This window comes from Lithobates pipiens, unplaced genomic scaffold (assembly GCF_037356315.1).
Source record: "Lithobates pipiens isolate NorthernLeopardFrog02 unplaced genomic scaffold, aLitPip1_a1.2 Scaffold_3, whole genome shotgun sequence".
Taxonomy (NCBI): Eukaryota; Metazoa; Chordata; class Amphibia; order Anura; family Ranidae; genus Lithobates; species Lithobates pipiens.
The window spans coordinates 107134023-107159740 of NW_027507790.1; the positions used below are offsets into that span (position 1 = coordinate 107134023).

The following is a 25718-nucleotide window of genomic DNA, read 5'->3' on the forward strand; positions in this document are numbered from 1 at the left end:
AATTACCAGTTAAAGCAGCGCAGTGCCAAAGTGTAAAAAGACCTCTGGTCATTTACCAGCAAAATGGTCCGGTCTGAAAGTGGTTAATATTGCCTGCCGTTCAGGGGCTCTGAGCTTCAGCAAAATGACAGCCTCCAGCAAGAAGAAACAGGACCAACGCAGGCAATTTACAGCACACACTAATTTTGGGAACATAATTATTTATGTGGAATGTATTAGAGCTGCACAATTAATCAATCGGGATTGCGATTCTACCCCCCCTCCCGATCTTAACCTCTGAAGGACCGGGCCTATTTTGTGCCCCAGGAGGATGTTTGCGCACTGAAAAACCTTGGCATTCGATGATTCGCTGGGGAGCTTTAGATAACTCCAGGCATACAGGGAGATCGGACGGCCACTTTGCCTTTCTCTAGGGTGACCGAGAGGAGAAGCAGGACGTACGACGGTTTCCGGAACTTTTCGATCTAGGCTGGTTACCTTCGAATGATCCGCATCTATCCATGCCCTCAGTAGTACACCGGAACGGAATACACGCAAAAGAACCCTGCAGAGGGCTGTCTGCTCGCGCTAACGACTCCGCTGGTTTGGAGTCCACCCATTGCGGTAAGAGTTAAACCTTTTTCAGATCTGGATGTGATAGTGGCAAAGTCAGGAAGATTCCACTGAATTCGTAAAAAGGATTGATTTTCCTGTTCGTTGGCTTCTTTTTGGAACTAAGATTCCCTGATTACAAAGACTCCTTTTTTTCTTGATTGAACTTCACACAGGATGTTTTTTTGATTTGCATTTTCTTTGTGATTTGTATTGAGTTTTTCACTTCAATTTTCACGTATATTTAGCGCAACTTTATGTATAATTTTTTCTGATTTGACCCATATTTTGATATTAGATGGTTTTTAGTTGCAGCTCTCAGGTTTGCCCCAAGCGTGATATTTTTGTTTTGTTTTTACACCAAACAATTGGCCCGCTTGTGGAATGGCGACAAACTTTGACCCTTAAAAATCTCCTTAAGTGAGGTTTACAGATTTCTACAGGTTACCAGTTTTGAGTTCGAGAGGAGGTCTGGTGCTAGAATTATTGCTCTCGCAGGACGCTTGAAAATTTTTTATTTTGGATACTGTCCTTTTTAGAAGCATTGATTTTGGAAACGCCAAATGCCTGTAAAACGTGTAAACATGGCTAGATGCGAGTTACTGCGTTTACAGGCATTTGGCGTTTTTAAATGGGAGATACATTTTTGACTGTTTTTTTTTTTTTTTTTAAACAACCTCAAAAAAAAATAAAAAAAAAAAAAATGCAAAAACACTGCATGTAAATGGGGCAAAATGGATGTTTTCAAATGTTGGTTACTAACTGTCATGTTAAATCATTCAGGAGAGGTTTTAAAACATCATACATTAAGCCTAAAAAGACTACACCTTTTTTTAACACGTGTTGCTTAAAAAAAGTTAAACATTTTTTTACCAGAAAATTACTTAGAACCCCCAAAACTATATATTTTAGCAGAGACCCTGGAGAATAAAATAGTGTTTTTTTAAGGTCACACTGTATTTGCGCAGCATTCTTTCAAACGCAATATTTTTGGGGGGAAAAAAAAATAAAATACACTTTAAAACGAAAAACTAAAAAAAGAGTAAAGCTTGCCCAATATTTTTGTATAATGTGAAAGAGGTTATGCTGTGAAAATCATGATCTTCAAGTAGAGGGAAGGCTATCACCTCTGTCAGCTTTTTACTGTTGTCCGTTTTCCTGTTGCAGATTTTGCCTGAGTTTCGATTTGGTAAAATGCTGTCCCCAGAAAACAGTGGTGGGGAAATCCCTATATTTGTGCCTCAATTAGGATTTATTACCAATAGAGGTTCTAACCTTTCCCCACTCTATCCAAAAAAAAAAGAAAAAAAAAAAGAAGGAGCAAAGTACTTTAACAGTATCCAGTGTAGAAACTTAAATACATATTTTTAATACAGCGTCAAGAAAGGAGATGGTTCGACTCCCAAATGACACTACCTGCCTGGAGTTTGCATGTCCTCCCTGTGCCTGTGTGGGTTTCCTCCGGGTACTCCCGTTTCCTCCCACACTCCAAAGACATGCTGGTAGGTTAATTGGCCCTAATATATGAATGCAAGTTAGGGACATTAGATTGTAAGCTCCTTGAGGGTAGGGACTGATGTGAATGTACAATATAGAATGCTGTGTAAATTGATGGCACTATACAAGTACCAATAATAATAATAATAATAATAATAAAGCTTTTCCTGTATCAGCAAACAAGCAACAAACAATGATGTGAGAAAGTACAGCAATTCATAGTAGAGCAGATACAGAAAGACCAGACTGTTTTGAAGGACACAGCACTTTTAGGACACTTTCTACAGATTGTTCTTTTGCCTAGCCACTTTCAGACCGGACCATTTTGCTGGTAAATGACCAGAGGTCTTTTTACACTTTGGCACTGCGCTGCTTTAACTGGTAATTGCGCGGTCATGCAATGTTGTACCCAAACAAAATTTGCGTCCTTTTCTTCCCACAAATAGAGCTTTCTTTTGATGGTATTTGATTGCCTCTGCGATTTTTATTTTTTGCGATATAAACGTAAAAAGACCGCAAATTTTGAAAAAAAATGATATTTTCTACTTTTTGTTATTAGAAAAATCCAATAAACTCAATTTTAGTCATACATTTAGGCCAAAATGTATTCAGCCACATGTCTTTGGTAAAAAAAAAGTCAATAATTGTATATTTATTGGTTTGCGCAAAAGTTGTCACATCTACAAACTAAGGTACGTTTTCTGGAATTTACGCAGCTTTTAGTTTACGACTGCCTATCTCATTTCTTGAGGTGCTAAAATGACAGGGCAGTACAAAACCCCCCCAAATGACCCCATTTTGGAAAGTAGACCCCCTAAGGAAATTGATAAGAGGCATGTTGAGCCCATTGAATATTTTATTTTTTTGCCTCAAGCGATTGAATAATGACAAAAAAAAAATTTTTTTTTTTTTTTTACACAAAGTTGTCACTAAATGATATATTGCTCACACATGCTATGGGCGTATGTGAAATGACACCCCAAAATAAATTCTGCTGCTTCTCCTGAGTACGGGGATACCACATATGTGGGACTTTTTGGGAGCCTAGCCGCGTACAGGGCCCCGAAAACCAAGCACCGCCTTCAGGCTTTCTAAGGGCGTCAATTTTTGATTTCACGCCTCACTACCTATTACAGTTTTGAAGGCCATAAAATGCCAAGATGGCACAAAACCCCCACAAATGACCCCATTTTAGAAAGTAGACACCCCAAGCTATTTGCTGAGAGGCATGTTGAGTCCATGGAATATTTTATATTTTGCCACAAGTTGCGGGAAAATTACAAACTTTTTTTTTTTTTTTTTTTTTCACAAAGTTGTCACTAAATGATATATTGCTCATGCATGCCATGGGCATATGTGAAATGACACCCCAAAATAAATTCTGCTGCTTCTCCTGAGTACGGGGATACCACATATGTGGGACTTTTTGGGAGCCTAGCCGCGCACGGGGCCCCGAAAACCAAGCACCGCCTTCAGGCTTTCTAAGGGCGTAATTTTTTGAGTTCACTTCTCACTACCTATTACAGTTTTGAAGGCCATAAAATGCCAAGATGGCACAAAACCCCCACAAATGACCCCATTTTAGAAAGTAGACACCCCAAGCTATTTGCTGAGAGGCATGTTGAGTCCATGGAATATTTTATATTTTGCCACAAGTTGCGGGAAAATTACAAACTTTTTTTTTTTTTCACAAAGTTGTCACTAAATGATATATTGCTCACGCATGCCATGGGCATATGTGAAATGACACCCCAAAATAAATTCTGCTGCTTCTCCTGAGTACGGGGATACCACATATGTGGGACTTTTTGGGAGCCTAGCCGCGTACGGGGCCCCAAAAACCAAGCACCGCCTTCAGGCTTTCTAAGGGCGTTACAGTTTTGAAGGCCATAAAATGCCAAGATGGCACAAACCCCCCCCCCCAAATGACCCCATTTTAGAAAGTAGACACCCCTAAATTTAGGGGTACACTAGTGAGACTAGGTAATAAATGGCGGGTGCCCTGAAACTATAAAAAAATAACTAACCAACCAGCGTCACCTGTAACAGTTATATGGTGATCACTGGTGAAAGGGTTAACTAGGGGGCAATCAGGGGGCTTTATGCGGTAGTATATGGGGGTCCCTGGCGCTATAAAAAGCTGCGGCGAACCTAAATACCTACCTGCCTAACTAGCGTCACCTGTGACACTAATACAGCGATCAGAAAAACGATCGCTTATTAGGCTGGGTTCACACTGGAGCGATGCGGGAACGCCACGAATGCGCGGCGGGTTCCCGCATCGCATGCCTCCCGGCGGCAGTTCACACTGCCCTATGCGAACTGCTGGGAGTGTCAGTGAAATGTTAATGACACCCCCAGATCAGTTCGCATATCGCAGTGCGATCTGCAAACTTGGATCGCATGGTGTGAACACCCATGCGATCCGATTCTGCTGCGGACCAAAAAAAGGGTCCCGTGCGAGTTTGCGGCGGGTGCGACACGAATTCAGCCATACTATCTGTATAGCTGAACTCGAATCGCACAGAGATCGGATGTGATTTGCACTGCAGTGCGGTGCGAATCACATCCGTTCTCATAAACCGCTGCAATGTGAACCCAGCCTTAGTGACACTGGCGACGGGGGGTGATCACGGGGTTAAACCTTTATTGGGGGGGTTAGGGGGGTACCTTAGAACTAAAGGGGGCTAACCCTAACTGCCCTAACAGTTATTAGTCACAAATGACACCTGCCGGGTGATCAGGGGGTTAAACCTTTATTAGGTAATAAATGGCGGGTGCCCTGAAACTATAAAAAAATAACTAACCAACCAGCGTCACCTGTAACAGTTATATGGTGATCACTGGTGAAAGGGTTAACTAGGGGGCAATCAGGGGGCTTTATGCGGTAGTATATGGGGGTCCCTAGCGCTATAAAAAGCTGCGGCGAACCTAAATACCTACCTGCCTAACTAGCGTCACCTGTGACACTAATACGGCGATCAGAAAAATGATCGCTTATTAGGCTGGGTTCACACTGGAGCGATGCGGAAACGCCGCGAATCCGCGGCGGGTTCCCGCATCGCATGCCTCCCGGCGGCAGTTCACACTGCCCTATGCGAACTGCTGGGAGTGTCAGTGAAATGTTACTGACACCCCCAGATCAGTTCGCATATCGCAGTGCGATCTGCAAACTCGGATCGCATGGTGTGAACACCCATGCGATCCGATTCTGCTGCGGGCCAAAAAAAGGGTCCCGTGCGAATTTGCGGCGGGTGCGGCGGGTGTGGCGGGTGCGGCGAATGGCTGAACTCGAATCGCACAGAGATCGGATGTGATTTGCACTGCAGTGCGGTGCGAATCACATTCGTTCTCATAAACCGCTGCAATGTGAACCCAGCCTTAGTGACACTGGCGACGGGGGGTGATCACGGGGTTAAACCTTTATTGGGGGGGTTAGGGGGGTACATTAGAACTAAAGGGGGCTAACCCTAACTGCCCTAACAGTTATTACAGTCACAAATGACACCAATGCAAAAAAAAAAAAAAAAAAAAAAAAAAATGACATTGGTGTCACTGTGACTGGGGGGCAGGGGTAATTGGGGGGGTGATCGGGGGGTAAAGGGGGGGTGTGAGTGTGCCTGGCATGTTCTACTGTGTGTGGGATGTGTTGGTGCAACTCACTGATCCGCTCTCCTCCGTGTCGGAACGAAAAATACCGACACGGAGGAGAGAATACATCACTTCCTCTCCTGTGTTTACATTACAGGAGAGGAAGTGATGTCACCGGGGATTTCCATTCGTCGGGAGCGATCGCGAGGGGGTGGCCATGAATGAATGGCCGTCCCCTCGTCCGGGATCGCTCCCGAACGAAAACCGACCGCCGCAGGCACCGGGCGGGGGCCCGATCGGGCCCCCGACCCGCGGGAGGCAAAGGACGTACATGTATGTGCTTATGCCTGCCCGTGCCATTCTGATGACGTACATCGGCGTGCGGCGGTCGGCAAGTGGCTAGAGACACTATAAACTATTCCCCACCACACTGTAGTTAACATAGTTGTGAGGGGCTGCCATATTACTGAAGGTACAAACTATCAGGCAATGGTTTCTGTTCCTAGGCCTAAAGATGCCTATGCAGGCTTAGCGAGGGTAGGCTTCCATGATGTAAAAGTGCACCTGTGTAGGTGCAAAGGGTTTTGTTACAAATTCATTTTCCACATAAAATCGTGCTTATTAATTGTGCAGCTGAACCTTCCTGGGTAGTAATGACAAAATACAAAACCCCGCTGAAGCTTGCAACAAACCAGCAAGAGTCCTATGCAAAAAAAAAAAGAACACTAAAAAATACTGTAAATGGGAATAGTTGTATCTACTATGAAATGCGTAATTTTGCTCTGACACATTTACACTAGCATTTAGGGTTTGGTAAAACAATAGCATTGAGCTGCGCATTTACTGTCCCCAAACTCCCCTCCTTTAGCTGCAAAAGGCTGCAGGGAAGTGTTTACCTATGCTGCTGCCACAATGCTTTGCATAGTAGCACGGCAAAAGGTATCTCCACTGTTGCATATGGTAGAAAATACCACCTGCTGAACAACCCCTGAAACTGATGCTATTGCGGGGTTCAAGCAGGTGGTGAGGAGGAGATATGATGCCTCCTTGCCATCTGTCAAATTCTCTATGAAGAGCGATCTGAATATGGATCACTCTTCAGAGAGCAAGGCTAGTGTAAAGCTAGTCCTTATAGTTCCCACAGAACTGAAGTAACGTATTCCTCCCTCACCACCCTCTCAGTCTTATGCTCACCTGTCCCTAATCCAGTAAAAGTCACACTGATACTGGCCAAAATCATCCCAGTCAGTCTTTCACATACACTCTGCGCTCTCCATTCATTCCCATGGTGCATACAAGTACTAGTTCAGATTCTGAAATCTACAGGAATGAATGTAAGCGAAGGGGACATGCACAGACCCAACTGGGGAAGAATATGACAAGTGGCTGTGAGGTCTAGACAGCAATATCTCCCTTAATTAGAAGCAGGCAAGTATAAGCCAGAGATAGTTCTAGGTGCCGGTGGCACCAAGATACGAGTGATCTAAACCATTTCAAAAGTCAAGACACATCCATCTGTTTTTTTTTTTAATTCTGCAATAACTTGTCAGCCGTGCTTTACCTTGGTATATATTTATTTATAGTTTATGTGTGCAGACTGAAATGAATAGATCTAGCACTTACCTTTAACCCAGCAGCATATCCAACAGGCTGTGGTGCAATATTTGACTGTCCATCTTCCCCTGTTACAAGAGCCATTCCAAACACCTCCTGAAAAGCATCACGAACAGCTGCAACCTTCACCTCTTTGTTAGATGTCACTATTAGGTCAAGCTCTCCTCCAGATCCTACACAAAAATGGAAGTGTTAAAAAAAGAAGCTGATAGAAGACGCACAGGTTATACCAAGTGTCTGCAACAACCACATTGCTATTCTCTTATAAATACATGTGGGGAAAATAAACACTAGCTAAAGAGCAGCCAGTAATGAATTCTCCTCAATAGATGGCCTTTGTGGAAGTAACAAGACAGTAAAGAACAGTCTTCCTCCCTAACCCAACATTTGTTCCCATAGAAATCAAATTCGTTTCATGCAGGAGAAGAAAAAAAAAAACTTTAAATCTGTGGAGTAAAATGGTTTTCATTCAGTACCTTGTTAAGAATATTAGCATTTTACTACTACTTATGGACAGTGATGCTTATTTCTGCATTACCAAACTGTTTACCTTCACTAGTATCAGGGAATAAAAATAAAATAAACATTTTTCTTCAAACTGCATAACCCCACTTGCAGGTAGGATTACCACCTCATCCCTTTAACCACTTAAGGACCAGGCCTCTTTTTCGGACTTGGTGTTTCCATGTTTAAAACAGTTTTTTTTTGCTAGAAAATTACTTAGAAAAAAAACAATATAAAATGTTTGGGGTTCTAACACCCTAGAGAATAAAATGGCGGTCATTGAAATACTTTTTTTCACACCGTATTTGCGCAGCGGTCTTACAAGCGCACTTTTTTTGGAAAAAATTCACTTTTTTGAATAAAAAAATAAGACAACAGTAAAATTAGCCCAATTTTTTTTTATACTGTGAAAGATAATGGTATGCCGAGTAAATTGATACCCAACATGTCACGCTTCAAAATTGCGCCCACTCGTGGAATGGCGTCAAACTTTTAGCCTCAAAAATCTCCATAAGCGACATTTAAAAAATTCTACAGGTTGCATTTTTTGCGTTACAGAGGAGGTCTAGGGCTAGAATTATTGCTCTACCGATCGCGGCGATACCTCACGTATGTGGTTTGACTACCGTTTTCATATGCGGGCGCTACTCACGTATGCGCTCGCTTCTGTGCGCAAGCTCGTCGTAACGGGGTGTTTTTAAAAATTTTTTTTTTTTTTTTCTTATTTTAATTTATTTTTACACTTTTTAAAAAAATAAAATGGATCACTTTTATTCCTATTACAAGGAATGTAAACATCCCTTGTAATAGAAAAAAGCATGACAGGTCCTCTTAAATATGAGATCTGGGGTCAAAAGGTCCTCAGATCACATATTTGGGCTAAAATGCAAAAAAAATAAAAAAAATAAAAAAAAATGAAAATCTGACATTTAAAAAAAAAAAAATATACCTTTAAGAGGTATGGGCGGAAGTGACGTTTTGACGTCGCTTCCGCCCTCCTATGGTATAGAGACGAGTGGGGGCCATCTTAGCCTCACTTGTCTCTATGCCCAGCAGACGGAAGGACCCGATCGCCTCTGCCGCTACCGACGGCTCCGGTAAGCGGCGGAAGGTGCGGGAGGGCGGCGGGAGGGGGGGTGGCACCTCTCCCGCCGCCGATAGCGGTGATCTCGCGGTGAATCCGCCGCGGAGACCACCGTTATCGTACAGCCGACCGCCGCCTGAAGAGATGGATATCTCGGTTGTGGCAGCAGCTGCTGCCGTTACCGAGATATCCCTCTTCAAAAAATGGATGTACATCGTCGTGCAGCGGTCGGCAAGTGGTTAAACCTGAACACATATTACTGTATTTATTGATGTATAACACGCATCTTTTCACCCTGAAAAATTGGGTGCAAATAGCATGTGCGTGTTATACACCAATAATCAAGTTTAGCTGCCTTGGAGGGGACGGAGGGGGGGGGAGAAGGGGCGGCACAAGCGCCGTCAGATTACATACAGTGAGAATCTCCTGTTTACTTGGCGGACTGTGATAGGAAATCCTGTCTCCTGGGCAGCCACTGGACCACTGTTCTGTCTATCATAGGAGATTCTCACTGTATGTAATCTGTCGGCGGTCACCCGGCTGCGCCACGCGCCCCCCCCCCCCCCCCCCAGGCTGCAGATGGGCATCGATCAGGCTGCTGTATTGATGGCAATGGTGAGGCTGCAGATGGGCACTGACCCTTATTTTGCTTCAAAATTCCTTATTTAAAATGGTTTTTTTTTCTGAAACTTCCCTCTTAAACTGAATGTGCGTGTTATACGCCGATAAATACGGTACACAGGTTCTGTGGCTGTTTAAGGTGGTAATTAAATTCACTTGATGCCTTTATCTGAATTTAATTAGCCCCAGAACCTGTGTAATACATATGTGTTAGTGTTTAAAGGGATAAGGTGGCAACCCTACTTGCAGATGACACTGAAGAATATTTTTATAGAACTAATTAAATTATATGCAACCAGTGGACATGCTTTGCCTTTGTTTTGATAGTAGTTGTCCATTAACATGGTGCACTATACAGACTCAATCAGCTCTGCAACACTGCCCTCTAATGCCAGCACTTGTAACAGCGGTCCTACAGTGTGTAGACATGACTGTCACAGGATGTAACACTTGGGTTATAACTAAGGCCCCATACACACGATCTGAAAATCAGACGACAGAGCATCCAACTTTTTTTGCTTGCTAGTCACAAGTAAAAGTTGAATAGGTTACTAAAGTGACAAAAATTCTCGTAAGACAAAATAAAAAAAGTGATGCAATGTGCTGTAGTGTATTAGTATTTTCAAACAACTGTACTGATTAAACGAAAATGGTATGATCGGATATCGTACCTGTCACGGACTTTGGGCTGCAGGAGAACCATGGCCTGGAGAACTCTGTTATAATGTGTTCTTAAGTTATCCAGAACTGGTCACTAATTGCTTGCGGCTTCTTATGCAAGTTAGTGTGGGGAGCCGGACTGTCTGAGGAGATCATTGTTATGATAATAGGACTAGCTCTACTGTGTAAGGTGACCTTTGTCTGAGATAATGGGAGTAGCCCTTATCTGATGGTTTGCTGTATAAATTTAGTGCGTTTCTAAAAATAAAGCAGTTCATTTTCTGGTGTACTCCAAGACTGGTGTTGTCTGGTCTTTGGGGTTTCTATAGCCAGATCGTTTGGTCTCGTATTTCAGGACTTGGGAAATAGCTTCTTGGCGGAAATACCCAACAGGGTGTCCAGACTTCCTCACAGTACCAGAAAAAAATGTCACGCTTGTCCAAGTGGATAATAAAATCGGATGAACTATCATGATCGGCTATGGAATGCTGTGTAATAAACTATCAGATTATCGTACACTTTGAAAGCGGTATTTGTCATACGATTTTCAAATCGCGTGTACGGGCCATTTGTATCTGAACACACTATGGGCTAAACACTCCAGTGTAAAAATTTTTTATATATACACATACTTCCCACAATCATTCGTTTAAGGAGTTGAAAAGGCAGGGTTTTTTTTATTTTATTTTTTTTTATGTTCATGCATTCTATGCATGAAGATAAAAAACTTGTGCGTGGCAGCCTCCCCAGCAACCCCCCCCCCCCCCCATTACTTACCAGGGCCCCATCTCTGTCCACTGATGTCCACGAGTGTCTTAGCCATCTGGGACTCTCCCCTTGATAGGCTGAGACACAGCAGCGGCGCCATTGTCTCCCGTGGCTGTCAAAGTCAGTTAGCCAATCAGGGGAGAGAGGGGGCAGGGCCAGGTTGGGGATCAGTGTCTGAATGGACACAGGGAGCTGTGACTCTGCTCGGGTTCGACAGGAAGGAGGGGCCAGGAGCAGCGAAGAGGAAGATCCAAGCTGCCCTGTGCAAAACTAACTACACAGGAGGAGGCAAGTATGACATGTTTGTTATTAAAAAAAAAAAAAAAAAAAAGACTTTACAATCCATTTAAGCAAGTTTCGTGTTTTCAGATTTATGTCTCTGAATGCCTATAGTTCATTGTACCAAGCATGAACGTAGCACAGAAATAATGAGGCCTGCAGTTTCTAAACTGTACTGGACTACAAAACAGCATTTCCAGGTTGTATGCTGGAAAAAAAAATAAAAATAAAAACCACCACACACATGTCTGCATTTTTTTCACTTACGGATATAAGGAGCCATGCCAGGGTCCAGGGTGGTGATCACACTCTCTACTGAATGTTTGGTCTTATCCAGCACAGACTTCACCATGGGATTGCCAGCCACTCCCTATAGTGATCAGAAAAGCATATTAGAACACCTCATTATACCTGCACAAAACATAATTATAATAAAGCCAATGAAAAAACAAATAATACACATTGGTGGAATAATGACCAAGCTAAAATGTAAGCAGGCATGTCCTATCAATCCAGGGATTGTCCCTTTAGGACTACAAGTGTCTATACTTTTACGATCAGACCAGATTGTAGTTTTGATTTGAGTTGGTATCATTATAGAACCTTCATAGAACAGAAGCGGTTCTCCATGACTCACGTACATGTAGGTCTCCTGCAGACCTGTCAGTGTATCTGGCAGGCAAGCAGATACAATCTGACAGGAAGCATGAATGAACTACCACAGTGCTCCAGAGCGTTGTGGTAGTTCATTAAAAACTACAAGCCAACACCTGCAAAGGATGTTGGGACTTGTAGTTTTCCATGTAGAGGTTTTTTTAAAATTGTGACAGCTAACGGGGGGGGGGGGGGGGGCGGGGGTAAGAGGAGAGAGATCCCCGCTAGCTGTCAGAGTGGGGGTTCGGAAGGGAGTGGGGGCTGGTTAGTTTGTAACATGTTACATCCTGAACATGGGTGTAATGTGTTACGAAAGGTGAACTTATCCTTTAAGGGCTTTATTCCTTCTTTTAGAATAGAACCAGCTAACAATTCTTTTCCTCTCAGTGCAAACTACATACGGCAGAAAAAGACAGATTAAAGTGATTGTAAAGGCAAAAGGATTTTTATCTTAATGCATTTTATATATAAAAAGCCTTCTGTGTGCAGCAGCCTCAGCCTCCTTAATGCTTACCTGAGCCCATCTCTATCCAGCAATGTTGCACAAGTGACTCAGCTGCCCGGGACTTTCCTCCTCATTGGCTGAGACAGCAGCAAAGCGCCATTGGCTCCTGCTGCTGTCAAAGTCAGTGAGCCAATTGGGGGGGGGGTCTAGCCAGGGCTCCGCACAGGTGGCCCCATAGCAGGCTGTTTGCTGTGGGGGCACTCGTCAGGAGGGAGGGGCCAGGAGAGCCGAAGAGGGACCCCAGAAGAGGAGGACCCCCCCCATAAAAAAAAATAACAATCATAACGAGACTTTAGTATCACTTTAAGTCACCAGCAATGAATGTCTGGCAACAGTCATATTCATTGCTTTATAAATATGTTGCATTTCTTTTGCCTATGCAATGTGGTCACCCAACCTTTGCTGGACACCACTTCCTTGGGTAGCTTGGTAAGCACAGGATAAGATGCCTAGGCCATATAACTCAGCTGCTAAGCAGCACTGGATAGTAAGCTGGTCATAGCCGAAATTGGTATCAGCAAAACATTTACAGGAATTTCCCCTTTCTGGCTACCCCTATGCATCATGTGTGGGCAGGGCTAGAGCAGAGGATAGAAGTGGCAATATGTACAAATGTTATCATACATGTAGGGGAGAAAAGTGATTGTAGTGAGTCAGGCAGGAGGTTGTCTCAGCAAAATTGTAGAAATTGGTGGATCACACAAATTAAGTACATGCTGCGGTTTCAGGATCCCAAGTAAGGCGTTACTATTCTGCCGACTATAAATAAAAATGTGTATATTCAATTCAATCTTATTCGTGCATAAAACCATAACATGGAATGGAGCCCGATTACTGTATTGCAGCATAAAATACACCACCTACATCTTTTGTCTTAATAGGTGTTAAAAGGAGAAGTACAGCCAAAGCTCGTTTGGCTGTACTTCTCCTGTAGATCACGGGAATGCAGTTCGTCCTGCACACCTGTGACCTGTGTTCAGCTGACAGTGGGGCGCTGTCAGCTGACGTCACAGAGCCAGACCAGGCTCAGGCAAGATCGTGACAATGAAGCCCACATACCTGGACTGGCACCCTGCTCAGCCTATCAGCAAGCTGCTGAAAGCCTGAGCAGGCCGCTTCCACCACTTCAACAGCCCAGCACTCCGATGAGCGAGGGGGTGACAGAGCAGACAGCAGTAACTGACAGTCACAAGCGCTCTGCTTTAGGGAGCTCCGAGAACTGAGCTATCGGCGGTTTTTATCATTTAATGCCTCTGGACTATGGGAAACGATTAGTTCCCTACTTTGAATTTCACATAAAGACACACAAAAAAGTGCATGTATACATGCATAACAGTGTTCTATAACAAAAAGAAAGCCCCCCCCCCCCCCCCAATTTATTATTTCTCACCTTAATAAAGCCCCATATCCCACCAGTAGGTCCTTCATTAAGTGGTGTGTGCACACGGGGATCATCAGGCTCCTCTGGAAAGGTAATGGATGATCCTGCAGTACTAGCACCATGTTGTATAACAGGATTTGGCAGAACTACAATACAGAGAAAACATATTAGAAACATGCTTTCCATAGCCTAAGCATACATGTTACAATACGATTGCCTACATTCTCCTTTGTATGTTTCAAAACTATGTGATGCAAGGACCTATCAACCCAATCTATTCAATTTGTAACCCACCAAATGCTTGCATGTCATAGATGTCGATCTGCCAGATGTACAGAAGACTGCATGATCAGAAAGCAGCAAAAGGCCAACTCAGCTTTCACTATTGTAGGATTGCAGCGACACTGAAAACATTTTTCTGATATAGATGGTCTTCAACACTGACCAATGAAATGGAGACTGATGGGTTAAAACAAACATGCATTATACATATGCAGGCTGTCATTTAGAACCTCCTGCCACCTATTGCTTCAGTATTTCCTAAGTCCCTGCCTTGGAACAAGCATATGCAGAGTTTGGATTTGGTGCATATTTCTGGGGGCTGGATCAGTGATTGAGCAGGCAAAGCTGTCAGAGGGTCAGTATTAAAAACAAGCACTTTTAGAAGACATTCAGTATTTCTCTCAAGTCTAGATGTTTTTAAAGACTTTACCAATACTTGCTGCAAAAAATAAAATAAAAAATCAATATTGCTTTATGTAGAAGTTTAAAGTGAACCTGCATATTGGGTAAAATATACAGTAAGGAGAATAAAGTAGCCATAGTTAAACATTCACTAATTTTTTTATACTGATCCAATCAACCACCAGCCTGCACAAGATTCAGGCTTGGGTCACACTTGTACGATGCGGGAACCCTGCAAATCCACAGCGGGTTCCCGCATCACGCACCACTCGCATGGCAGTTCACACTGCCATATGCGAACTGCCACGAGCATCAGTACAATGTTAATGACAACCCCCATTTCAGCTCACATGTCGCACTGTAAACTGACAGTTCGGACATGAACCGGATCGCACGGGTGTGAACACTTATGTGATTCGATCCTGGTGTGGACCAAAAAAGGGTTCTGTGCAAGTTTGGTCCGAATGCGATATCAGCCATACTATCTGTATGGCTGAAATCACATTGCACGGACATTGCATGTGATTTGCACTGCAGTGTGAATCACATGCAATCTCGCAGCAGAGTGCACAAGTGTGAACTGAGCCTCAGAGCAAGGTTCCACTTGTTCTGTACATGTGTGTGTTGTTAACTCTCCCCCATATAACAGCTGGATAATCAGGCATTAATCGCCGTATTGTGGGGAGGCAGAATGAGTGTCACGTTCCCTCATTCCCAAACTAGGTGGTTCCCTGGCAGGTCTACCTTGAAACAGAGCAGGTGACTGAGCAGAACTCAGAACTTGCTGACAACACTGCTTAGGATTTCAGTAAAGCTGCAACAAGTTGTCAGCTCAACCAGAAAGTTAGGAGCCAACCAAATTCCTGGCAATATTGATAAGACAAGACACAGGGGATGAGCATGCATTACAGAGATGTACTGAATGTTTTCTTTTTCTTGCCCAGACATACAGCAAACTGTAATGATACTAATCCATCTCTAGTTTGTTATGAATAGGCTGTGATGCATCTGGTTCCATAATGATCATTGTGTACTTTCAGCCTGATCAGAATGGGTTGGCATTGCGATTTCTGACAGCACCTGATGCACTGCCTTGTGGGAATAAGCTTATTAACACACACACACACACACACACACACACACACACACACACACACAGCTTTACATCATATACTGTATGTAGGGTTAGTGCAAAAAAAAAAAAAGGAACAAATTGTCCACCAATGATTACAGTCATTACCTAAAATATATTTTTCTGCTCAGCTAACCATTTTCAAAAATGATAAAGATGATTTTCACATGATTGGGATGCAGGAAACCTCCTTTATTTACATGTGGCAGACAAGAGCATTTTGCACAGCTCAATGCTTTACCAAAGATTATTTTACTTTTGAGAAACTGCTGAGAGCATCTTGAAATTCATAAGAGCTCATACTGCCTTATGTGAAGAGCACATGGGTGATACAGTGGAGTTTGTAGGGTGTAAACCTTGCGCGCCAATTTGTTTATTCATTTACTCCATGCCAAGTAGCTACTTTACCTAGAAGAGTAAGGCTACTTTCCCACTGTAGCTGCTCCGCCTTAGCGGTAAAGCGCCGTCATTTTTCACAATGCTTTACCATCGTTTTAGCGGTGCTTTTGGGCCGCTTTTAATCCCCCGCTAGCGGCCAAAGGGATTAAAAATTGCCCGTGTTGTGGGGCTGCTGAAGAGCTCTGCAGGCACTTCGGCAGCGCTGACCATTTATTTCAAGGTGCAAGGCGTTTTGGGAGCAAGGTATACATACAAACTGCCCCAAAGATGCTGCTTGCAGGACTTTTCAGAATGTCCTGCAAGTGCACCTTCCCAGTGTGAAAAGTCACACTGAAACAAATGGGGAGGGGGTTTTCAGGCGTGCGTTAGAGGCTATTTTTAGCGCTAAAAAAAACACCTCAGTGTGAAAGCAGCCTTAAGCCACATACACACTATCAAATTTTCTGCTTTTTTTTTCCTTCAGGATTTACCAAAACCATATAATATGAGGTCAAACTAAGAGTTTCAATTTGTATGCAATCCGGCAGGCCCTTGCACTACATGGTTTTGGTAAACCTGAAGACAAATCAGCAGAAAATCTGATAGTGTGTATGGGGCTTAAGACTCATTTCCTAACCTGCACTTAAAGGAGAAGTCCAGCCTGAGCTTTTTAGGCTGGGCTTCTCCTCTGGGTCACAGAAGTGCAATTTGTTTTGCACTCCTGTGACCCGTTTTCAGCAGAGAGTGGTCTGAAGTTCCCTCTTTGCTGACGTCACCAGGATCAGTCGAGGCAGCATGTCATTCCGACTTCCAAAGTCTGGATCCGCCAGCTGCCTTGACTGATACCAGTCTCAGCGAGCTGCTGAGACAGCCGCTCCCCGCCCCTCCACAGCTCAGCGCTCTAATGAGCATAGAGGAGTAGAGATGAGTGAGAACTGAGCCATCGGCGGTGTTTGGTGGCTCGGTTCTCAGTGCAGAATCTGCCTAGTTAAAAATGCCTGAGCACCTTACACCACCTCAAACTCTGTCAATGAAGAGTTACACTTATGGTTAAGGGGGCAGTAAAAATCGGCAGCTGAGCCCTGTTTTTACTGCCTCCCCTTAAGCAGTTAAGACATGCTTCATATGGGGGGGTACATATATGCCATGGAGTAAATTAGGCGACACCCCAACTACGAGCTAAATGCTAAGCTTGCTGTACTATTCATATTTAAAAAGCCCATTTGGCTGTTCGAGAGAAAAAAAAAAAAACACATAGACCAGTCAACAAAAGCAATCCACAACACAAGTGTAGATGAGCTCTTAAAACTGCAAAAAGGAATCGCTGAGAAACAATCCTGCTTGTTGTCAGGTAAATACACAGTATAAACATAACCAACACACTGGAACCAAAAAGAATGATTACATTTTGCAAATAGGATCCATCAAATGTAGGCTTTAACAAGACTTAATGTTCAAACTATCATTGCTAACTCAGGAAATCTGAGTGTAAAGCTGCACTTACCTTTTTTTGTAAGATTCACTGGCTTACAAATAGTAAAAATGTAATGAGGGGTATTTCCTGGCTCACTACCTTTTCTTTACAACTTCACTGATGCTGAAAAGTGTAGCTTTCTCAAAATTCACAACACTCTTAACAGGAGACTTGTGGTTCGCCTACAGAGCAGCGGTCCTGTCATTTCTCCACACCCTACTATCCTTTTGTCCAATCACAGAACGTTTTGTATTCTGTGAAACTGTTTAAAGAATACAAAACATCCTGTGAATGAACAGGGAGAGAGGAGGTGCGGACAGGATGGCTTCTGTGTAGCTGAACAGGAAGCCTCATGTTGGAGCACTTCCTAGCATCAGTCAAATCAGTGAAGTTGGAATCTGATAAAAAAATAAAAAACACCCAACACAAAAAAAAAAAATTAACCCAACCACACCACATAGAAATCCAGGACATTAAATACACCTTAAGACACCATTTGTAACCCAGCAGATTATTAAAAAAAGAAAAAAGTTTTTAAAGGACAACTGAACAGAAAGTACATGTATCCTTTAAGAACTACATTTTATAAAAAAAAAAAAAAAACAAAAAAAAAAAAAACAAACACAAACAAAAAACAAACACAGAAGAATTACAAAACATAGCCTGAACCAGGTGTATATAAATAAAGATCTTATCCAGGTATTAAGCATGATATTGTAAGATATATTCGGTTAAACATTGAGCTTTATATCAATATCCCTGAAATAACAATTGTCTATGCTGCCCCGTAGTAACCAAATAAATTCAAACTTACGATAGACAATAACAATAGTTATTATGCGACTGATTTAACAGCACAGTGGATAGAATTGTATTATCTCATGCACTCTGATAAGAGTGACATGATAAAATAAGCCACATTAACATTTCAGTGATATGAATGTATGGTTTACTAGCAAAGCTGTATGTTTTCTTACTTTAATTTAAACAAAAATAAATAAAATAAAAAGAAATTATATATAAATATCATCATCAACATAGGAGCCTGTTACTTGGGAGAAGAAAGGAAGAAATGTGAAAGAACACAACCTGTGACAGGGGGTGTAGAATAGGTTGGCATCAGAGGTGTTTGTGGTGCTCGTCCAGCATGACCCTTTGTGATATCGTAGGTAGAAGACATTGAAAATCCCGTGACAGGAGGACCCATAGGTGGTGGTGCCGCCAAGGCTGGAGCAGGGGTAGAGCTGAGAGGAGGAGGTGGGAAAGAAGCAGGAGAGGAGAATGATGGCAAAGGACTGCTGAACACTGCAGGTGCGGATGTGTGAAGAGGAGCAGATAGTACCCCTGGGACAGGGGGTGGACTTGCAAATGGCAGAGGAGCAGAGGTTCTCATTGGAGGAACAGAGGCTGGTGGAAGAGGGGAAGAGAAAGTAGGAGGAGCGAAAGACTGAGAAGGTGGAAAGGATGGACCAGCCAAAGGACTCGATAAAACTGGAAATAAAGAACAGAAAACAAATAGTTATTTTCAACACATTTGTAGTTGACACTTTTGTATACTGTAAGAAAATACGAGTGCAATAGGACAATCCTCTCCCTCTCCCCTACTCTTCTATCAGCCACTTATTGTTACTTGTTTTCCTAAATACAGCTGTAAATCAAATGATAAAAAAGAAAAATGGGAAAGGACTGGAAGGGGCCACATTATTCTATGCAGTGCTGTGGTCTGCCCCTAATGTGTGACATATTAAGAGGGATGGCTGTAAAGCCTATGACCTCTAAGCCAAGCAGCTTGCAGAGATAAAGCGGAGGGGTCATAAAGATTCCCAGGTCCCGTTGCTTTGCCCACACAGCCACTTCCAACAAAGTCACAAGACACAAAGGCTTGCAATTATAAATGCATGCACCAGTGTTTTAACTTGCAATTTCCAAGAGTTTTGGTGGAAACTAAATAAAATTGTTCCATTTTAAAGCCCAATTGCAGCCAAAACTAAATTTCATTTTGGACACAGCTGGTAAAGTTTGAGCCTCTGTCAGATGGCCATCTGTGTATCTAAAAGGGGCAAATTCTCCATCGCCATAAAAATACATGTAGACACTTTCTGCAGCAGCCATGTTTTCCAGCCACTAGCCTGTCTTGGAGCTCTACCTCTTATCCCCGATACAGGAGCAGCCAGAGTAATCAGTTACATTTCCAAGCAACAAATCCTACCTGGTGGAACTGGGGTGGCCACAGGTGTAGCAATACCAATCGATGTCACTAAGGTACTGGGGGGTGGGGTCCCGGGAGGTGTTGTCTCAATGCCACTCTCTTCCATCATTTTCAGTGACGGGGCACTGTAGTAAAAATTGTTTACTGAACAGTTTAACAATTACTTTTTTTTTTGTACAGCATACAATAACTTAAATTATATACAAGCAATAGGCTAATGTAAACTACAGTATAGCTGTAAATATATTAGCCTCTATTATGGACAAAACAACTGAAATCATAGAAAGAGAACAAGGACAAGCTAACATCATGGTTAAGCAGATGACATGTTTAATTATCACATACTTTTACAGTACTGAATTAGGGCCTTAACAAAAAAAAAAAAAAAAACTATTAGACGTTTTTCATGTGCGGTCTGGATATAGTAGATCTAGTAGCTACTATTATTGGGGCACAGTGGGCAAAATCGTCCTCCGCCATGAATGCTGGTCTTCATATGAGCACACCGTATTAGTCACTAAATAGGTGGGGGCCAGAAGTTTCTGCCACACACCCCCCCCCCCCCCCCCTTTATACTCCACTTGAGAAAGTTTTTTAGGTTGCCATTCATACACCACCCTTCACCAGTTTAAAGGCTAATTCACACCATGAACATTGAGCCACACTGACCTGCATAGCATAGATCAAAGCAGGCTCAATGGAAGGGCACACGTTAATTGTTTTCTATGTGCCCTGTTCACCTCCTTCAAATACAGTGGTGTACGTTTTGTAAAAATGCAGCCCAATATTGTTACATAAGAAAGAAGGGGAAAAAAAAAATCACTTTAAAAAAACCTTAAAGCAGTTGTAAAGGCCCCTATTACTTTTTCTTAAAATAAACGTGGTATACCTTCCTGCTCTATGCAATGGTATTGCACAGAGCAACTGCAAACCTCCTCTTCTGGGGTCCCCTTCCAGCATTTTGGGCTTCTCTTCTGCATGCTCCACCACAAAACTGTGCTGAGAGCACATGCCCTGCGTGCTCCCACCACAGTCACTGGCGGGGACCAGAAATCTCCTGATGCATACTTGCTGAAAACTCCAGATCGATCATGTGACCGCCAATCATATTAGTCACATGACCTAAATGGGCATCTCCCAGCATCTAGAAGTTCTTAAAGGGCCAGGAGGTAGTGACAGGAAGGGGTTAAAGTGGATATATTACATTTTTGGTTTAATACCACTTTAATGGCCCTGTAATCTATATGCCATGTAATCTGTTCTACCGTGTAGTTATGCTTCCCTGTAACATCCTCTATGAACTGACGAACCTCTTCTTTTCTCCATCACTTCCATTTGCTGGGAAGTGAACTAGCGGTGAATGTTAGTTGCAGTCATGTGCACTGCACTAGGCACACTACGCACCCCATTGTCAATCTTGGGAGAGAGCAACAGAGGGTGGCCATCATCCTTTATACCCTTCATACAGAGGACCATAGAGAAGGAATGTAACCACCCTCTAACAGGAAGTCAGATCCCAGCAGTAAATGAAAAAAAGACTTTGGAGATTTGAAGGAGGCTGAGAACAGAAACTAGAACTCTAAAACTAGAGTTTATGGTCACTTTAATTGGCCTTAGATGGTTAGAATTGGATCCGATTCTTGCTGAATTGGCCAAAATTTGAGAAGTGGGGGGGGGGGGCAACTGCAATCACCACCTAGCTTGACAAATGGATTTAATAAGTAACTGAGCCGGGTTGAATATCATTGGCCAAACAGTTACTGGGTCCTATTACATACAGTCACAGTTCATCAATGATATAGTATTCTGCCGGCCACAGGCTACTTGAACACAATACCTGGCAGTAGAGATCCCTCCTTTTGCCCAGTTATCATGGATGAGGGAACCGGCTGATCTTGGCTCTTTCAGACTCAGGGTGGAACAACAGAAAATCAGACCATGAATGGCTAGCATAAAATATATGTTCATCTTCCTCACCATGAAAAGGTTACTCACGTATTTACTATATACCAGGGATATGTAATTAGCAGACCTCCAGCTGTTGCAGAACTACAAGTCCCATAATGCGTAGCAAGACCGACAGCCAGGGCCATTTTTAAGGCAGGGCAAAAGGGGCAGCTGCCATGGGCCCTGTCACTGTTGTGGGGCCCAAAGCAGCTGCCTCATACTTGCCAACTATCCCAGTTTAAACTCCCTTGAAGTTTTAGTCCTGTGCCATGTCCCAATATCTCAGTGTGAAGTGATGGTACTAATGCTGCCAAGCTCTGCCCTATTGTTGTGTACAGATAACTCACCTGTAGACCCCTGTGTTTACATGTAAATAACTGGCATTCATATGTAAATAGTGGCAGCATTACTAAGTAAATAGATGCAGCCGGTGTCCCATCATATAAGGTCCCCCATCAGATAGTGTCTGCTGTGTACTGCACATGCGCAGTACACAGCAACACAGATTCCGAAAATAGCCGAGGATGAACGGCGCCTGCGCCGTGAGTCCAGGTTCTAGCCCCACCATCCAAGTGGACATAGAGTAGGAATAAAAAAAGAGCCGAGCGCAGCGAAGCCGAGCCCGAAGCGTGGCGAGCGAAGCGTGGCGAGGGAAGGGCCCTCTAATTTTCCGAACCCTATGTCCGCTTGGATGGTGGGGCTACCACCTCCGCTCACGGCGCAGACGCCGCTCAGCTTCGGAGAATTTCCGAAGCTTCTTCTGCCCCGTACGAGGACACTATATGCCAGAACACCGGCAGCATTGATATGTAAATAAAGGTGGCATTCATATGTGTATCATGCTCCCCAGCAGTGAGGAGATGATGTGCTGTAACCTCCAGCAACCAATCAGTGAAGAGTATTACTTTACAGTAATCTCTAGTAACCAATTAACAATCAGAAATAATTAGCTGTAACCTCTAGCAACTAATCAGTGAGCCGTAATGTGTGCTGTAACCTCTAGCAACCAGTCAATAAGCAGTAATGATATGCTGTAACCACTGGTATCCAAATCGCAATAACTGCCTGATCTGATACAGTAAACTGATTTTAAGTCTAGCTGCTATTTATTGTATGTCTCAGAGCAGGTGGAGAGCAAACCCCCCCCCCCAAGAAAATGTTTGCCCAGGGTCCAATCAGTATTAAAGACGGCCCTGCTGACAGTCACAAGGATGACACCCAGAGGCATGATGGGACTTGTAGCTTGGCAACAGCTGAAGGTCCACTAATTGCATATCCCTGGTATATACCATAAAACACGATCAGGCTGCAGAACACCACCCACACACATGATCTGAGGGTTCTTCTCCTGGCTAGCGCCTGTCACATTTAGATTAGCCACCATGGCGCAGGGCCTTTTAGTTCTCAATGGCACAAGTGCAGTGATGCCAGCCTTGATTTTCCTCCATCCCTGTAACTGAAGGTCTGCACCCGGAGGACGAATCTGCAGGAGCATTGCACCCACAAACCTGGATGCAATGCTTTGCAGACGCAAATGCAATATAATAATAAATGCACATGGAACTGGGATAAGCAAACATCTGAGTTTATTTTTCCTGGGCTCTTGGTGCGCTTTGTGTATTTCTTCCAGATCTGTGCAGTAATTCAGTGTAAAACGCAGCTGCCTCTGTACCAGAGATCCTGTAATAAAGACCAGTCACTGCTGCTCAACCACCTTGTGCAGGGTGACTGGTCTTGCATCCGCCCCCTCCTATAGTTCTCTGCAGACAGCCTGTAGTGGGTGGAGCCTGCTGAGCCCAGTGGTGATGTCACTGCTACTTTTACAAAGTCATATCTGGGCTTGGTGCACAGAAAATTAATTTCTATCCTTTGCATTGAGGAATATACTGGGTGTAGTGGTTAGCACTCTCGCCTAGCAGTAAAAAGGGTCGCTGGTTCGATTCCCAACCACGGCACTACCTGCCTGGAGTTTGCATGTTCTCCCTGTGCCTGTGTGGGTTTCCTCCGGGAACACCGGCTTCCTTCCACATTCCAAGGACATGTTGGTAGGTTTATTGGCTTCTGTCTAAATTGGCCCTAGTATATGAATGTGAGTTAGGGACATTAGATTGTAAGCTCCTTGATGACAGGGAGCAAATTGACGGCACTATACAACTACTACTACTAATATGAATTATTGTGCCTGGAGTTCACATTTAATCAATATGGGTGCATACTTGTTTTGCAAACATTCCAACACTACTAACTATAGATCTCAGTAGTACATTATCTCATTGAGTCACAATGCAGACTTTCTATCTCTGGTCCCCTACAGAGTTGTGTTGCTTCATCTAATTCCCCCTGACTTCCTGTCCCAGTGACCACAGGAAACAATAGTCGTGTATATCTGAATGGGGACATGTTACAAGCTCCAGACACTGCTGCCCCTGATGCAGTTTTCAGCTCACTTCCTGTGTGGGTGACAACACATTGATTGGAAGTGAATGGATATCTCCCCAGTGTATGTGCCCCTTCCTATCTCTATATAAAATGAAATGCATGGTGTGTGCGTCCAGGGTGTGAGGAATGCGTAGCTGGAGGAGAGATGAGTGACACACCTACCTGTAGTTACTCCTCCGTACTATCACAGAGGATGCACTCACCTGCACAATGTCCGTCTAGTACAGGAACAGAGGCTGGGGCCCTCTCACTCACTCCGCTCCCCGCACACAGGCCGGTGTAATATGTCCGCCGCCGATTTGCTGCTGACGGCAGCGCTGCCACGTAACCCGGACTGGGCGGGGACAGAGCTGGACCGGGCCGGGGGGGGCGGAGTCACTACAGGCAGGGATTCCCCCAGAGCCACCATTGGATGATGGGCGGGGCTGGTGAGGAAGCGCTGGTTGCTGGGAGCTGGGTGTACACTATACACAGGCTTCATGAGAATGTGCTGGGAGGCCGAGAACGCTCGTTTGTTTTACTTCCGCTTCCGCTTCCTAGAAACTTCTCAGAGAAAAGCTGAACACCAGGCTTAGAAGTTAGAACTGCTCTCGGAGCTGCAGAGAACCCTGTGACCTGGCTGCTTGTGTATGGAGGGTGGCAGATTATTGTCCTCGGAATTCTGCAAAGGCTCCTTCACCCTTGTGTCATTACTTTACAATAACAAACTTCATAAAAAAACTAAAACTTCCAATTCTGACATTTCTCTCCTACATGGAAAATTCATCATTTTTTGCTAGAAATTACATAGAACCCCCCAAACATATATATATATATATATATATATATATATATATATATATGCAAACCCTAGAGAATACGATGGCGGTCGTTGCAACTTTTTATCGCGCACGGCATTTTTTTTTGCATAATGTGAAAGATGAAGGTATGCCGAGTAAATAGATGCCTAACATGTCATGCTTCAAAATCGCACATGCATGTGGAATGGCGCCAGACTTCGGTACGTAAAAATCTCCATAGGCGACACTTTAATTTTTTTTACTGGTTACATGTTTTGAGTTACAGAGGAGGTCTGGTGTGAGGATTATTTCTTTCGCTCTAACGTTCACTGTGATACCTCACGTGTGGTTTGAACTCCATTTTCATATGTGGGCGGGACTTGCGTATGTGTTCGCTTCTGCGTTCGAACACACGGGGACAGGGGCGCTTTAAATTATTATTTTTTTATTATTGTTAATTTTATTTTTATTTTGACACTTTAAAAAATGTATCACTTTTATTCATATTACAAGGAATATAAACATCCCTTGGATAGTAGGAATATGGCATGATTGGTGCTCTTTACAGTGAGATATGGGGTCAATAAGACCCCACATCTCACCTCTAGGCTGGGAAGCCTGAAAAAAAAAAAAAAAATGAACGATCTCGGCTTCCCAGCCAAGGAGCCGCCATTCGTTGGAATGCAGAGGCCGGATGTGACATCATAACATCAAGCCCGGCCTCCAAATAATCATAGAAAAATCTCTATGATCACCATCCGGGGTCGGCGAATCCTGTCTCTGACTCACGAAGGGCCCTCCAGCTGCCCGTAAGAACGATCAAGCGGCGGATCTTTCTTATGGTGTAGGGAATCGCCGGCGCTAAAAGAAGATATCTAAATGATGTCTGTAGCTGCAGGCATCATTCAGATATACCGCCGCAAAGTC

The 25718-nt window shown here is 43.6% G+C and overlaps 1 protein-coding gene across 1 annotated transcript in view; it reads right to left on the bottom strand.

Moving 5' to 3' along the window:
- PRRC1 (proline rich coiled-coil 1) overlaps positions 1 to 24374 on the bottom strand; it is a 43488-nt gene extending 19114 nt beyond the window's left edge. Inside the window, exons 1-6 of the mRNA XM_077462147.1 lie at positions 24216 to 24374; positions 19627 to 19751; positions 18507 to 18908; positions 13759 to 13895; positions 11477 to 11579; positions 7303 to 7466 (exon numbers count right to left, since the gene is read on the bottom strand). Coding sequence (XP_077318273.1) covers positions 7303 to 7466; positions 11477 to 11579; positions 13759 to 13895; positions 18507 to 18908; positions 19627 to 19735 — 915 coding nt within the window. The 5' untranslated portion in view covers positions 19736 to 19751; positions 24216 to 24374. The remainder of the gene's footprint in view (positions 1 to 7302; positions 7467 to 11476; positions 11580 to 13758; positions 13896 to 18506; positions 18909 to 19626; positions 19752 to 24215) is intronic.
- Positions 24375 to 25718: the final 1344 nt, after the last annotated feature.